General features: G+C 39.9%; 1 protein-coding gene across 2 annotated transcripts in view; it reads left to right on the forward strand.

Annotated features, from left to right (window-relative positions):
• Positions 1-1,514: 1,514 nt before the first annotated feature.
• LOC127419101 (protein SOGA1-like) overlaps positions 1,515-13,907 on the forward strand; it is an 86,290-nt gene continuing 73,897 nt past the window's right edge. For both annotated transcript variants that reach the window (XM_051660220.1, XM_051660221.1), the window contains exons 1-2: positions 1,515-2,600; positions 5,344-5,568. In XM_051660220.1, the coding sequence (XP_051516180.1) occupies positions 1,749-2,600; positions 5,344-5,568 (1,077 nt within the window). In that variant the 5' untranslated portion in view covers positions 1,515-1,748. The remainder of the gene's footprint in view (positions 2,601-5,343; positions 5,569-13,907) is intronic.

A 13,907-nucleotide genomic window follows, 5' to 3' on the forward strand; every position in this document is an offset into this window, starting at 1 on the left:
GTACTAATTATTGGACCAAAAACCTCTAATAATAAGATGCTAAAATATAATTTGACTCTCGATGGATGTACTGTTACATCATCTTCTACAGCAAAGAACTTAGTTGTTATATCTGATACCAATCTGTCCTTTTGAAAATCAATTTTCCAATGTTTGTAGAACAGCATTCTTCCACCTCAGAAATACTGCCAAGATGCTCTCTGTTTCTAATGCCGAAAAACTAACTAATGTGTTCATGACCTCAAGACTAGACTATTGTAATGTATTACTGGGAGAATGTCCTGCAAGATCAATAAATAAACTTCAATTGGTTCAAAATGCAGCAGCCAGAGAGCTGACTAGAACCAAGAAATATGATCATATTAGCCCCATTTTATTGTCATTACATTGGCTACCTGTTCAATTTCGTATTCATTTTAAAATTTTGTTAACGTACAAAGTTTTGAATGGTCTAGCTTTGTAATACTTAAGTGACATTCTACCATGCTATATTCAATCACGTTCATTACGATTGCACAATTCTGGCCTGTTAATAGTTCCTAGAATATCAAAATCCACAAAAGGAGGTAGATCCTTTTCCTATTTGGCTCCTAAACTATGGAATGGTCTCCCTAACAGTTGACAAGGGCGGATTTAGGCATGGGCGACATGGGCAGCCGCCCAGAGTGGCATCTTGCTGGGGGCGGCACAAGGCGCCCGTGCCCGCAACCCCCGTATTTGTTTAAACACTGACCCTTAACACTTAGTTTAATAATATTAAACCATGACTTGCTCTATACATAAGTAATATTGACATTATATTCATGTTGTTTAGCCAGAGGGGAACTGGCCCCCACAGAGAGCCTGGTTTCTCCCAAGGTTATTTTTCTCCATTAACCAACATCTTATGGAGTTTTGTGTGCCTTGCCAGTCGCCTTCGGCTTGCTTCTAGAACTTCACGTAGCAAAAAGTGCTCTCATATATTAGCGTGTTTTGACAACCGTCAAACTGACCGCGGCCCGCGTCCAATGTTTTTCCACTGTTCACAGAGACTACAGCTGTCACAGAGGTGTGATATTTAATTTCAACTATTTCATTGATATCTTTTATCAGTGCTGGTCCTCCCTATAGGCAAACTAAGCAAGTTTCTTAGGGCCCCCACACTGTCAAAGACATTATAAGTTGTGTTATGAGCATACTGACGGCCCCCCATACACAATTTGTTGCTTAGGGCCCCCAAAAGGCTAGGACCTTTCATAGGGACATTTTCTGCTTGTCATTTCACAACACCTTTAGCGATGTAGAAGCCTTTTTCTTACGCTCTCCCTCTTCCTGTGCGTCTCTCCAAAGATTGAAGACCGGACCACAAAAAAGTCCTATTCAAACCTTAAGATGAAGCGTTCATCTTCATCAACCGTACCTTGGTGGCAGTATTGCTCTGCGCTCGATCCTCTCCAGTGATCGTTCGTCACGGTCAGAGCCGCTATCTGGGCGGGGAGAAAGAAACCCAGCCAACACTCGAGCCAACACTCGCCAGAGAGAGAAGCTGCAATTCCAAACTGAGGACGCATACGGGGGAATATTCAGAAAGAAAAGAAGATATAAGCAGCGCAACTAAGGCAACCTTTGTTTTTCCTCTGGGATTCGACTAACTCAGACGGTTTTATTGTAGGTTGAAGCTCCGGTGTGAAGCTGTTTCCAGTTCAACTTCTGTGTTTTGGAGAGAGGCGATACATTTCTGCTTCATTCGTGGCTTGTAAACGGAATGAATGACCAAGACAAAGGTTGACACCGGTTCCCCGACGCATTTTGTCTCGAGGCAAAAGCAGAAAATGGAGAGCTGCACCGGCGCACGAGCGCAGCCCGAGCAGCAGCCGCCCGAACAACCGTTACAAGTCAACGACAAAAAGAAAACACACAGGGCACCGTCTCCTGCGAGACCCAGAGATGTGCACGGATGGTCCCTAACTAAAATCCGCGGCGGTATCGGCACGCCGACGCTGAGCGTTAAACCGGGAGCCATATATTTAGGCGGTCGCGTGTCCAGGCGCAGCCCGGTCGCCGGGAAAGAAACGAAAGCGGAGAAGAGTAGTAAACCGACCGGCAAACCCGGGCCATCGGCGTCCGGTGCACAGAAGAGCAGCGCGAATCCTAATAAAAGCAGTCGGAGGAAAGTTTCGGACGCCAGCATCGGATCGGATGATTTGAGCAAAGACTCCGGCTGCGCTCCGGGGAAACTCTCACCCACGGACAGCAGCTCGGAGCTCTCGGATTGCGCCTCGGAGGAAAACAAAGTCTCCACCGACGCGCTGAGCAGTGACACTGAGACCAGCAGCCGTGGCGGGATTGAGGGGGACAAAGCGGGTGCAGAGCATGGACTACCGGACAAGCGCGCTCGAGCCAAGACCAGCGAGGAGAAGGACCGGCTCTCGCTGGGAATGGAGACCGGGGAGGGGCGCATCTCTCCCGGTGACGAGCGCTCACTCACCTCGTTCGATAGCAGGATGCCTGCCAGCACGTCCTTGGCGTTTTCAGACCTGACTGAGGAGTTAATGGACGGGATGCATGAGGAATTAGTCAGGGAAATCGACGAACTAAGATCGGAGAATGATTATTTAAAGGTGAGATTCTTAATTTAGCCTTTTAATGTAGATTAATTGACTATAAACCACTCAGATTTCACTATTTCAGGATAAAGTCTTAATAGATTTAGATTCCCACAGCGCAGATGACTTATTATTGGCAAAAGTCATTAGTTAAATGTTTTCCAGTTTGCTTTAGTGGAATTTAATCGTGCAGTTGACAGTGCTGACAGTGCAATGAAACATCGCCACCATTGAAACACACCATGTTGTGACCAGTGCATTCCAATGCCAAATAATCACAGATATTTAATACCGTTTCCAGGTACTGCTTTGCTTTGTTTTCCATTTATCCCCTTCAACGGTAGGTTACTGGGTTCGTGTTGCAAGTCAGAATTTTTGTGAAATATGAATTATGCAGAGACAAACAGTGATTCTTTTGTGGTCTTTCTTTCATGTAGAAATGATCACACGGCCATGCACGACTAAACCTATCTAAATATAAGGTGTTAAAAAAAACAGGCCAGTGGTTTGACTGGCTGCATGAACTCATCAGGTGTTTTTCTCTCGTGGACTCCTGTGATTCCCGTGTGCTTGAATAATGCAGTCGTTTGTACAGATGCTGCAGCAGTGCGCCCGCGCCCACTTCTCACTCCATTGTTTATCCGCGCGCTGAGCACGTGACGCTCGCTGCAGTAGTTGACCTATATTCACCAGAAATGTGTGGCAGCACGCGGTGGCCCACAGCATCCCTCTGTCTCTGTGAGCGGGATGCATTTTTTATCCCGTTTGAGGTATAAATAGCTTATTAGAAGTGTAAGTGTGGCTGCGACGGGATTTGAAGGATTTAGAGTTACACAACTGCTTCATAAACGTTGTTTTATTATGGAAACTCTGCAGAAGAAATGAAATTGATGCAGATATAGATGCCATCCCAAATATTCCACACACACTCTGTGTCTCAGCAACCTTGTGGACCATTAGCTTTCTCACACTAGGCTTAACCCTGTGTTAATGTGTCTTTAAACCTTCTTGGGTTATTGCTCAGCAATGGGTTATAAGGCCAAGAATCGGAGTGCAAAAGATATATAATGTGGATTACTAACAAAAGGTAAAATATGAACGTTGTGCAGCCTATCATGTAGCAACAAAACACAGAATTGCATTATTTCAGTGTAAAAATGATCCTGTAAGTAAATGTAATGTGCTTTCCACAAAGTGGCTTAACCCTTAGTTTAAAAAAATCATGAACCCAGGGTTAAAGGAATAGTTCACACAAAAATGATAATTCTGTCATAATTAACTCAGCCTTCTAAAACTTGTATGACATTTTTTTTTCTTTGCGGGTAATGCAGAACACAAACAAAGACATTTTGAAAGATATATGATGTGAATTTATCCATTCAATGCAAGTCAATGGGGTCCAAACTTTCAAGCTTAAAAAAGGGGCATAAAGGCAGCATAAAGGCAATCCATACAACTCGAGTTGGTTAATCTATGTCTTTTGAAGAGATATGATCCTTTTTCACTGTAATTCGTGACATCTGCAGACTCCTTGGTGCGATCATGATTTAAAGCTCGATTACACTTCCTAGCAATTGGCTTGACACATGCGCAGGGCGCTGTGAACAGATTTATAGTCAAAAAGGAGTTACATTTTGGTCTGTTCTCACCCAAAACAATTGTATTGCTTCAGAAGACATGGATTAAACCATATGAGTTGATTGGATTACCTTTATGCTGCCTTTATGGGTGTGTTCACACTTGTAGTTTGGTTCTATTGGTCCTCTTGGTCTGGACCAAAAAAGAAAATGATACATTTAGTCCTGGTTTGCTTAGCGTTCACACTGCCATTTTTAACACTGAACCTAACGATACAAAACCAAAGGCATCAGGAAAAAGTCAAGACCTGATTGGACAGCTTTTATGACGTATATTTTTTTTACGGAACTTGCCGATCATCCAAAACAATGCTGGCTGCTGGGCAAAATGCGCTCGTTAGATTTATATATGTATATATGGTGGTATTTTTAATAGCTGAGAACAAACAAAGAGCTAATAAAATGTGTAAAGGAGTCAAAACAACACCAGGAATTCCTCCGTTGCACACACAAACTAAGATATGCTGCAAGGATGGCTGACGGCGGTTCCGACGCCTATACCGAACTGTAATGGGCAACATAGCTCCTATGATGAGAAGAACCAGGTATGCTTGAGGTCAGTATTAGGCAAATTACTTTATGTTTTTGGTCCGTTTAGACGTCTTTGGTCCATGTTGCATTCATATATCAAATGAACTGCACCAGAGTTTGTTAGGAAGCGGACCGAGACCCACTATTCAGGTGGTCTCGGTCCGCTTGTTTGGTGCGCACCAAGGTTCGGATGGCAGTGTTCACACTTATTCAAATGAACCGCACTAACACAGCAATCGCACCAGAGTTCGTTTTAATCGAACCAAACCTGCCAAGTGTGAACACACCCTATGTCCTTTTTGAAGCTTTAAAGCTTGGACCCCATTGACTTTTATTGTATGGATATATTTACATCATATATCCTTCAAAATATTTTTGTGTTACATGGAAGAAAGAAAGTCATACGAGTCTGAGACGGCATAATAGTGAGTAAATGATGAGAGAATTATCATTTTGGGGTAAACTATACCTTTTTAGCACAGTGTGAAAAGGTAGGTTTATGTGTGATAAGCCCAAAAATGTGTATAAAGCTTACCAAATGAATTGGCATTTCTAGCTTTATACACTGCTTGTGCGTGTATGTGTATCAGGACGAAATGGAGGAGCTCCGGTCTGAGATGCTGGAGATGAGGGACATGTACATGGAGGAGGATGTTTATCAGCTTCAGGAGCTCAGACAGCAGTTGGATCAGGCAAACAAGAACTGCCGCATCCTGCAGTACCGCCTCAAGAAGGCCGAGAGACGCAGCATCCGCGTGGCCCAGACTGGACAGGTGGATGGGGAGCTTATTCGCACACTGGAGCAAGATGTCAAGGTAAGAGAGAGAGAGAATGTGTTACATATGTTTCAGTAATTCCTGCTTGTGTTCCCCATAAAATATCAAACCCCGCCGAACAATTCTGTCCTCTGACTGTTGAACCAAGTAGTTCAGTATTTACAGGAATTGTCATAGATTGTTCCTTAGGCTGAGTTTTGGTTTATAGGTAATGTGGGGATTATCTGTTTGTCAAAGAGTGGAAAACGGGAGTATTCAGGAAGCCTGTTTGAAAACATTCATTAGTTTTGCAAATGCATTTAGTGATACTAATGGCGCAGAAATTACACACTTCACTTTTAAGACTGACTACTCTCTGAATCTCAAGAAAATAAGCAGTGGTGGAATTTTTGTGGTAATCTGTAAGGTCATGCTTTGGTCTGCTTGTCATGCACTTAGAGTGGTGACACACAGGCAACTGTCTCACATGGCTGAGGACACAATACTTATTTTCTCTGTTCTGTCATTGAGAAGAGAAATAACCATGATGTCATTCCCTTCGGCAATGGCCTGCTGTCTGCATTCCTCTTTTTTACGATGGCTGATTTGTATACAGTAACAGAGAGAGGAAAAAAGAGGGTGAGAGTGATTTCCTCTGCCAAGAAAATGTTGTGACTCTTCATGCCACTGCAAATTAAAGGAATAGTTAGTCACACTATATTTTACAGTATTCTTGTTACAGTGTATTAACATAAGTAATTACAGAGTAATAATTATGAACTACATGTACTTACATATTGTTATTACTGTAATAGTTAAGAATCGTAACATGTACTGTAATATGTGTAACATGGACACTGTAAAATAAAGTGTTACCCAAAAATCAGAATTGGAGATTAGTGTTGTCACGGTACCAGCATTTCAGTAGTTGGTACCGTTACCAGTGAAATTTCACGGTTCTCGATACCAGTTTCGATACCACAGCAAAAATATGCTAATATGATAATGTGCTATTGAACACACCAGTTTAGTTATTTTTTATAATATAATAATTATTTTAATAATTATAGTTTAATAATTATTATTATTTTCCAGAACATTTTTTAAAGTTTAATTTCATCATCAAAATGGTGTCTAATCAATAAAGTCTTAAGTTTTAACAAGTGGAAATAGAACTTTTCAACATGTCATTGCATTTTTGTTTTGCCAAACATTTATTCAGCAGCAGTCTCCTTGTGATATATTGCTTAGTTGTTATTATTATAATTATTTTTATTATTATTACAGTGAATATTACATTTTACTATACAGTAAATTGTTATTGAAATTTTTATTAAATTTCTTCAATTTCAGGCATCTAGATATTATTTTGAATCATGCTTTTATTATGACGTGTGTTTTTTGCCGGAAGATTCACTTTTCCGGAAAAGCAATTCGCGACACAGCCCAGTGTGATCGTTGAAGACTTTTAAGTAACGCCTGAAATCTCATCTCTTTACAATGGCCTTTGAGTCTGACAAATGAAATGTAGGACACAGTTTTGGAGTGTTTGGATTTTAGATTACTTTGTGTATGTGGTAATTTTTAAATGTTATGTTTTACATTTTATTACTGTGAAGCACTTTGGTCAACTCTGTTGTTTAAATGCTATATAAATAAAGCTGAGCTGAGAATAAAGCGCAAATGCTGTGATTTAATTATATAAATAAATAGTTTACATGTGCTGCGTTGTTCACAGTGGATTAGTGCTCTGCTATGTCATCTGATACAACGTGAATGATTCTCAGTGTCTGTGGAGTTTCTAGTGGATGAGCGGTTGGATTTATTTAAAGTACGCAGCTCTTCCACAGTAAGATTGCAGCCTTTAGCAGTTTAATAAATCAGACTACGACATGTCACGATTTTAATTTAATTAATTGTCCGTTTCAGTGTACAAGGAGTAACAGAGCATGCCTTCATATTAAGTCCGTGAGCATTTTAAAGCTGTCATATGTCAGTCATACTGCGTGCTGCTACCGGATAGAGTTGGTGCTCGGTAGTACTGGAACTGCAGAAACACTGGTATCGTTACATCTTTTTTATTTTAGTATCGACTTGGTTCCCGAAAGTACCGGTACTTTTGACAACGCTATTGGAGATGTTAAGTAGAATAAAAGTGAATGGTGACTGAGGCGATCATTCTGCCTAACAGCTCATTTTGTGTTCCACAGAAGAAAAAGAGGGTGAGTGAATGATTGCAGAATTTTCATTTATGTGTGAACTGTACCTTTAATATACAATGGTCTTTAACAAGTAATGTTGTCACATACTTAAATTTTGCCAGTCAGAACACAGCTGGTGGGGCTTAACCTCCTGAGACCCGAGCGTGACTGCTGTGCGCATTTTCCATTTCACTTTTTGATTTGTAACCAGAAGCAAGTAATAAACAAGCAAAAAAAAAATAAAAAAAATAAAAATTGTATGTATTACATTTTTGTAATTTATGTAATCCTAAAAATGTATGTCCAAATAGGTGGACAGCGGGACTAAATTGTGAAAATGTAAATAATACCAAGTTATAGAAAGTCAGATTTTTTTAATGAAATTGTTTATTATGTTTCCAGGAGTGTTGGTTATTCATGTTTTTGAGACGTTACAGACATTACAGCTGATTTTCTGTAAAGCTGAATAAATAATTCTGATTCAAAGTAATGGTCAGCATCATCCAATCACTGCCAACCATGTTAAAATAAAATTTAGCATAAAAAATTCTGAATCTAAGTTCTGATCACCATTGTCCAATGTCTGCCAAACATGTTGAGTGGTCCAAATGTCCTCTGCAGCCTGAAAGTGAACTTTTGGTCAGATGTTGGGAGTCAATGCTCTTAGCGGCATAGAAAGCTATAGGATGTCCCCTTGCTCCCTATTTAGTGAGTGACTTAACCTCCAGTCTGCTGTCTGTCTGCACTGGTCTCGGAACATTTCGAAATGCACCTTATTTTCATCCTTACTCCATATAAAGCCTCTGAAAACAAAAATTTTCAGCTTTTGGATGAAATCATTGATTCATCATTGATTAATGTGAATATTCACAGTAAATATAGGAATGCATTTTCTAATGTTAATGAATAGAATCGTTTTGTACAGTGAAAACAAAATAAAATATAAAAAATGTATATTAAAATGCAGTGAAATGATAGTTATTCAAAATAACTAACATGCTTTTTCAACTTTTAAAGGAATAATGTCCCAAAATCCATACATGTGGACATCATGTTTATCTGACACGCTGACATGCAAAAAATGAATGAATTTTTAAAGCGAAATATCAAACGAAACTAGAGATGCTACACTTTACACCCAAACAGGTTTCAATGAAAAAACTTAAAGAGGTTACCAGAGGCATTTTTGTTGGCTCTGTGCCCGTAGACGTGCTTCACGGAAATCTACACCATGCTGTTGTATCATTTGACTCGGTGCACCTGAAGTTTAACCCTTAAATTACAGTCTAGTGTTGTGAACAGTATTCAGTCGATTTAAGTTCATTTAAATTATGCATTGCATATAGCAAAGCCAAAATACAACGTCCATCCAGGGTTTTTGCTGAAAGTGGCATTCTGAAATTTCATGTAAACGAGAACCGTTTGCTGTATAGCACTTAAGGGATTAAGAGAAAGTGGTTTAACACACTCAGGTTTCTTCTGGAGAATGCAGCTTGTGTGGCCATGTAAACGCATAAGTAGCATCCTTACAGGTTTTTGAGTCCACATATGCATGAACAGACCAGATAACAAACATCATAGGAGCCCAGCAACAAGTCAACACAGTGGAAAGAATTCAACATTTCTGGGACTACAGTGGGAAAAGCACATACACTATAAACTATACCCATTTAAACACACTAATGTAAAATATTGACTGTCCCTCATGTTCACGTATATGCGCTCGTACATTGGGGGAATCGTGGAATTTCATGTAAGAGGGAAACCCCACCATTGCAGTGCAATTCCACTGCATGTTGTGATGGAAAGTGAAGGAAACAAACAGCAACAACTCTGGAATATATGGAAATAAAACGAAGCATTGGAGAATAAAACAGTTAAGTCTTCCTCAGATGCCTTGTTTGTTATTTACACAAGCGTTATGGGGAAATTACATTGCTGTGGAGAAAGCTGCTTACTGACCGAGCCGCATGTATATGGGAGTAAAGAGTATGCCTTTTATAAAGAGCATGTAAACAGGAATGCCACTTTCTCTCATTAAGCCGCTTTCTGGTGTCCATGTAAACATAGACACAGAAGGGGGATGGTATCTGCAGGAAAACATCTCAGTCTCTGCTGAATTCTTAAACTGCTAACAGGAGTCTCCTAACACTGGGTCAATTGTCTCCCCATGTTACCGGCACAGCCATGTCAAATTACACTGCTCTCCTCAGCACTTGTGCATTCAGCTGATTTAAATGCTCCATTGCGGCCGCTGTGACATGCGTGCTACAGCTTAAGGAAGAAGGACATTGTTTCTTTACATTAAGCTTAACATAGAAACAAAGCACCACACAGAGCTAAGTGCTAACTCAGGCATATTTGCTTGTAGCCTTACAGGGTTACGAAGATACCTAGTATGATGATCAATCAAAGCACTAAGAGTTACACTTTGAATAATTGCATAACATGCCGAAATGCATAGAATAGTGGTAGACCAATATTGAATTTTTAATAGCCGATAACAATATCTGAGCAGAGTTGCCAATGGCCTATACAATACCATTATATAAAATATGTAAGGGATAATAATGATTGGTAGACAGTACATTATTCCACTTATTATCTGGATAATTACCAAATAAATAAATGGACATTAAATATTGATTTGAGTTAAAGAGCACCTATTATGGTTTTTTAAATATTACCTTTCATGTAGTGTGTTATATAGCTGTTTGTGAATGTAAAAAAGTCTGCAAAGTTTCAAAAATCAAAGTGCACGAAATATGGAGTTATTGACACCCAAAAGAAAGAACAGATTCTGAACACCTGAAACATGTTGTTAGTAATTCCAGACTTACTTCCTGTAGTAGCCTATGTAATTTGGTAACAAAAAACCCACCTCTAGTCTGTTAACATTTACAGCCAGTGCAAGCTGTTAGCCTGTTAGCTGTTAGCCTCTGCTAACCGGCTAACTCACGTTATTGTCAAACTACATATAAACTTACCACTGAGAAACGTCCTATTCTCGTTGTGCTTGCGACGGTGGTTCGGGTTGATCTTCCGATGTATCACTATCGTACTCGGGCTCAAATTGGTAAGGTAAAACAGACATTTTTTCAGACGGAGCTGAAACTCGGATATGGCAGTGGCCATTTCCTTTCTGACATGCGCTGTAAGCGGTAGACCAATCATAACAGACTGGGACATCTGACAAATCAGAGCAGAGTAGGCTCTCTGAAAGGAGGAGTTTAGAATGAATCCTTTAGAATGGATCACTGAAGGAGTCGTTTTTGACACTGGGAAAAAAAGGTAATGCTGCAATTTAAATTATGAGCAAATTAAAGTGTTTTTTGACCTTGGATGCATGTAAATCTATTGTATGAGACCTTTAAAAAAAATTAGGCACGTTTAAAAATCACAATAGGTGCACTTTAAAATTATTTTACTAAATGAGAAAAGAGAGACCAGAGTGACACTAGTGACATGAAACTATGTAGAAAATTGGTTGCCTAGGAAAATGTTTAATTTCACAGTTGTCTTACAATGGTCTTACAAAATATTGGACCTCAGAATGCCGTAATGGACCTAACCCTAACCCTACAAGTCCTCAGTCCAGCCTCTCTCAGCCTATTGCGGACAGTCTGAGCACTGATGAAGGGATTGTGCATTCCTGGTGTAACTCGGGCAGTTGTTGTTGCCATCCTGTACCTGTCCCGCAGGTGTGATATTCAGATGTACCGATCCTGTGCAGGTGTTTTTACACGTGGTCTGCCACTGCGAGGATGATCAGCTGTCCTTCCTGTCTCCCTGTAGCGCTGTCTTAGGTGTCTCACAGTACGGACATTGCAGTTTATTGCCATGGCCACATCTGCATTCCTCATGCCTCCATGCAGCATGCCTAAGGCATGTTCACACAGATGAGCAGGGACCCTGGGCATCTTTCTTTTGGTGTTTTTCAGAGTCAGTAGAAAGGTCTCTTTAGTGTCCTAAGTTTTTATAACTGTGACCTTAGTTGCCTACCGTCTGTAAGCTTAACGACCGTTCCACAGGTGCATGTTCATTAATTGTTTATGATTTATTGAACAAGCATGGAAAACATTGTTTAAACCCTTTACAATAAAGACCAGTAAAGAGTTAATAATTTTTACAAAATTATCTTTAAAATACAGTGTCCTGAAAATGGGACGTTTCTTTTTTTGCTGAGTTTATGTGTGGCAAAACCTTTAATTATAATTTTTTTTTTTTTTTTGATGTGTATGACCCACTTATTGCTTGTTCTGTACTTTCCAAAGGAATGAACACATTCAGAGGTCAGTAATATTCTAAATAAGAGGCAGTGCAAGACAAATATTTTTCCCCTTTGACTCTTCCTCTCATAGAAGAGTTTCCCATGTCCAATTTCCTCCCATCTTGTTCTGATCTCTCGGGACAGGGGGGAGGAGATGATGTCATGGTCAGAAGGGGATGGGGGTTAAAGAGTTGAAGGGAAAATCTGTATGTTTGTGGGATCTCTGCACCATTTCCTGCTCTCTAAAGCACTGGCCTCATTTCTCAACCAATGAGAATAGCCTCTCCCAGATCTGTTAGGGGAAGGACAAGAGCTCCACACCTCATCAGCTGCTTTGGCTTATTAAATTGTGTTGGAAAAACAGTGTAAGATCCTCTCTCCCTTTGTTACCCATGTGCAACATCTGAGGAACAGTTGAAAAATTGGACCTGCTTTATATTAGGTGGCCTTAAAGGTGCTATATGTAAGATTGACAACAAGCATTTGAAATGGGCACTGCAGTCCAAATTCAAAATATTGGACAGTTGTCTGCCCCGCCACAGACTTGAAGCTCATGCGGGTTGCCAGAATGTTGACAAGCAAATTAGCCAACTCAGCATCCGTTTTAAAGGATTTCTGGGCTTTAAGCTGTCTCCATCTTCCAAAGGCATCAAAGGTCATGGTGGTTTTTAGATGGATGGCGAGGCTTTTTAGGTCAGGTGGAATCTGTTATCTCTGATCCAGTTTGTTTGCTGGCTTCCATGGTTGCAGCACGCAGTGTTGTTTGCCTGCAAACTTGTTCAAATCTGGCAACCCGGCATTGTCGAAATACTATTGGTGAGTGGGCAGTGGGCGGGATCAAACAGGCCAAGACATAAACAGAAATTCCAGCTAGGAATGGAAACTCAAAGTAGAATATACTGGCTGTAGCATTGTTATAGGAGAAGCCAGTATTTCAGCTTAGCATGTTTCCTAATTCTCTAATGACATATTATGGTCTTTTTATGATTTAGTACAGTAAAAATATTAAATATAGCACCTTTAACCATTTGATACAATGTACTTATTATGTACATACATATTGTTGCATTGTAATTACATTTAAAGTACCTGCATTTAATTACATTTGTAGTCACACTGTTAAATTTACCCCGAACCCAACCCTTACCCCAAAACCTAACTCTAACCCCTAATCCTAACCCTGTCCTTACTCCTGCACCTACCCATACCTTAATCTCAGTAGCAGCAAATGTGAATATTTAGCAGAACAACATGTAGTTACACAGTAAATATATAGTCTTGTATGTATTTAATGTTACTACATAGTAGTTAAGGCCACCTGATTTAAAGTGTGACCGAAAAATATTCAGATCTCAGTCATAGGGGAAATTAAAGTTTTTGCTATTCAGCCGCAATGGCTAGTTAATGCCCAATGCTACCAGCCATTTTTATATATCCAATTCAATTATATAAAGTTACTCACTCTATATATGTATGCAATTGAACAAATGCAAAACAAAGTTCTCTTTGCATTTGCACTGTCACTGGATTTGAAAGTGGACTTGGATCTGTATTTGGTTTTTCACACTTTCAGTTGTGATCTCAGTTAACATTCCATTTACATTGTTATGTTTCATCTGTTCTCAAAAATGTAATTACATGTGTTACTTTAAGGGAATGTTGTCTAAGCAACTCCATTTAAAATGCCAATTGGATGCATCTTATGGTTTGCCTGTACTGATGTCCAAAACTACCTGCCAATTGAGTAAATAGTACCTGCATTTGGCTGGTGTGTGGTGTTAATTTCACACCCTGATCTTAAAGGCCCCGTGAAGTGCTTTGACGAGCACGGTTCGATTTGGTGTTTTGACGTATTTCCTATTGAAACGGGAAGTGGGGGCAGGACATGTAAAACGACTTGTCCCAATTTAAATAGCCAATAGGCTTTA

This window comes from Myxocyprinus asiaticus, chromosome 28 (assembly GCF_019703515.2).
Source record: "Myxocyprinus asiaticus isolate MX2 ecotype Aquarium Trade chromosome 28, UBuf_Myxa_2, whole genome shotgun sequence".
NCBI lineage: Eukaryota > Metazoa > Chordata > Actinopteri > Cypriniformes > Catostomidae > Myxocyprinus > Myxocyprinus asiaticus.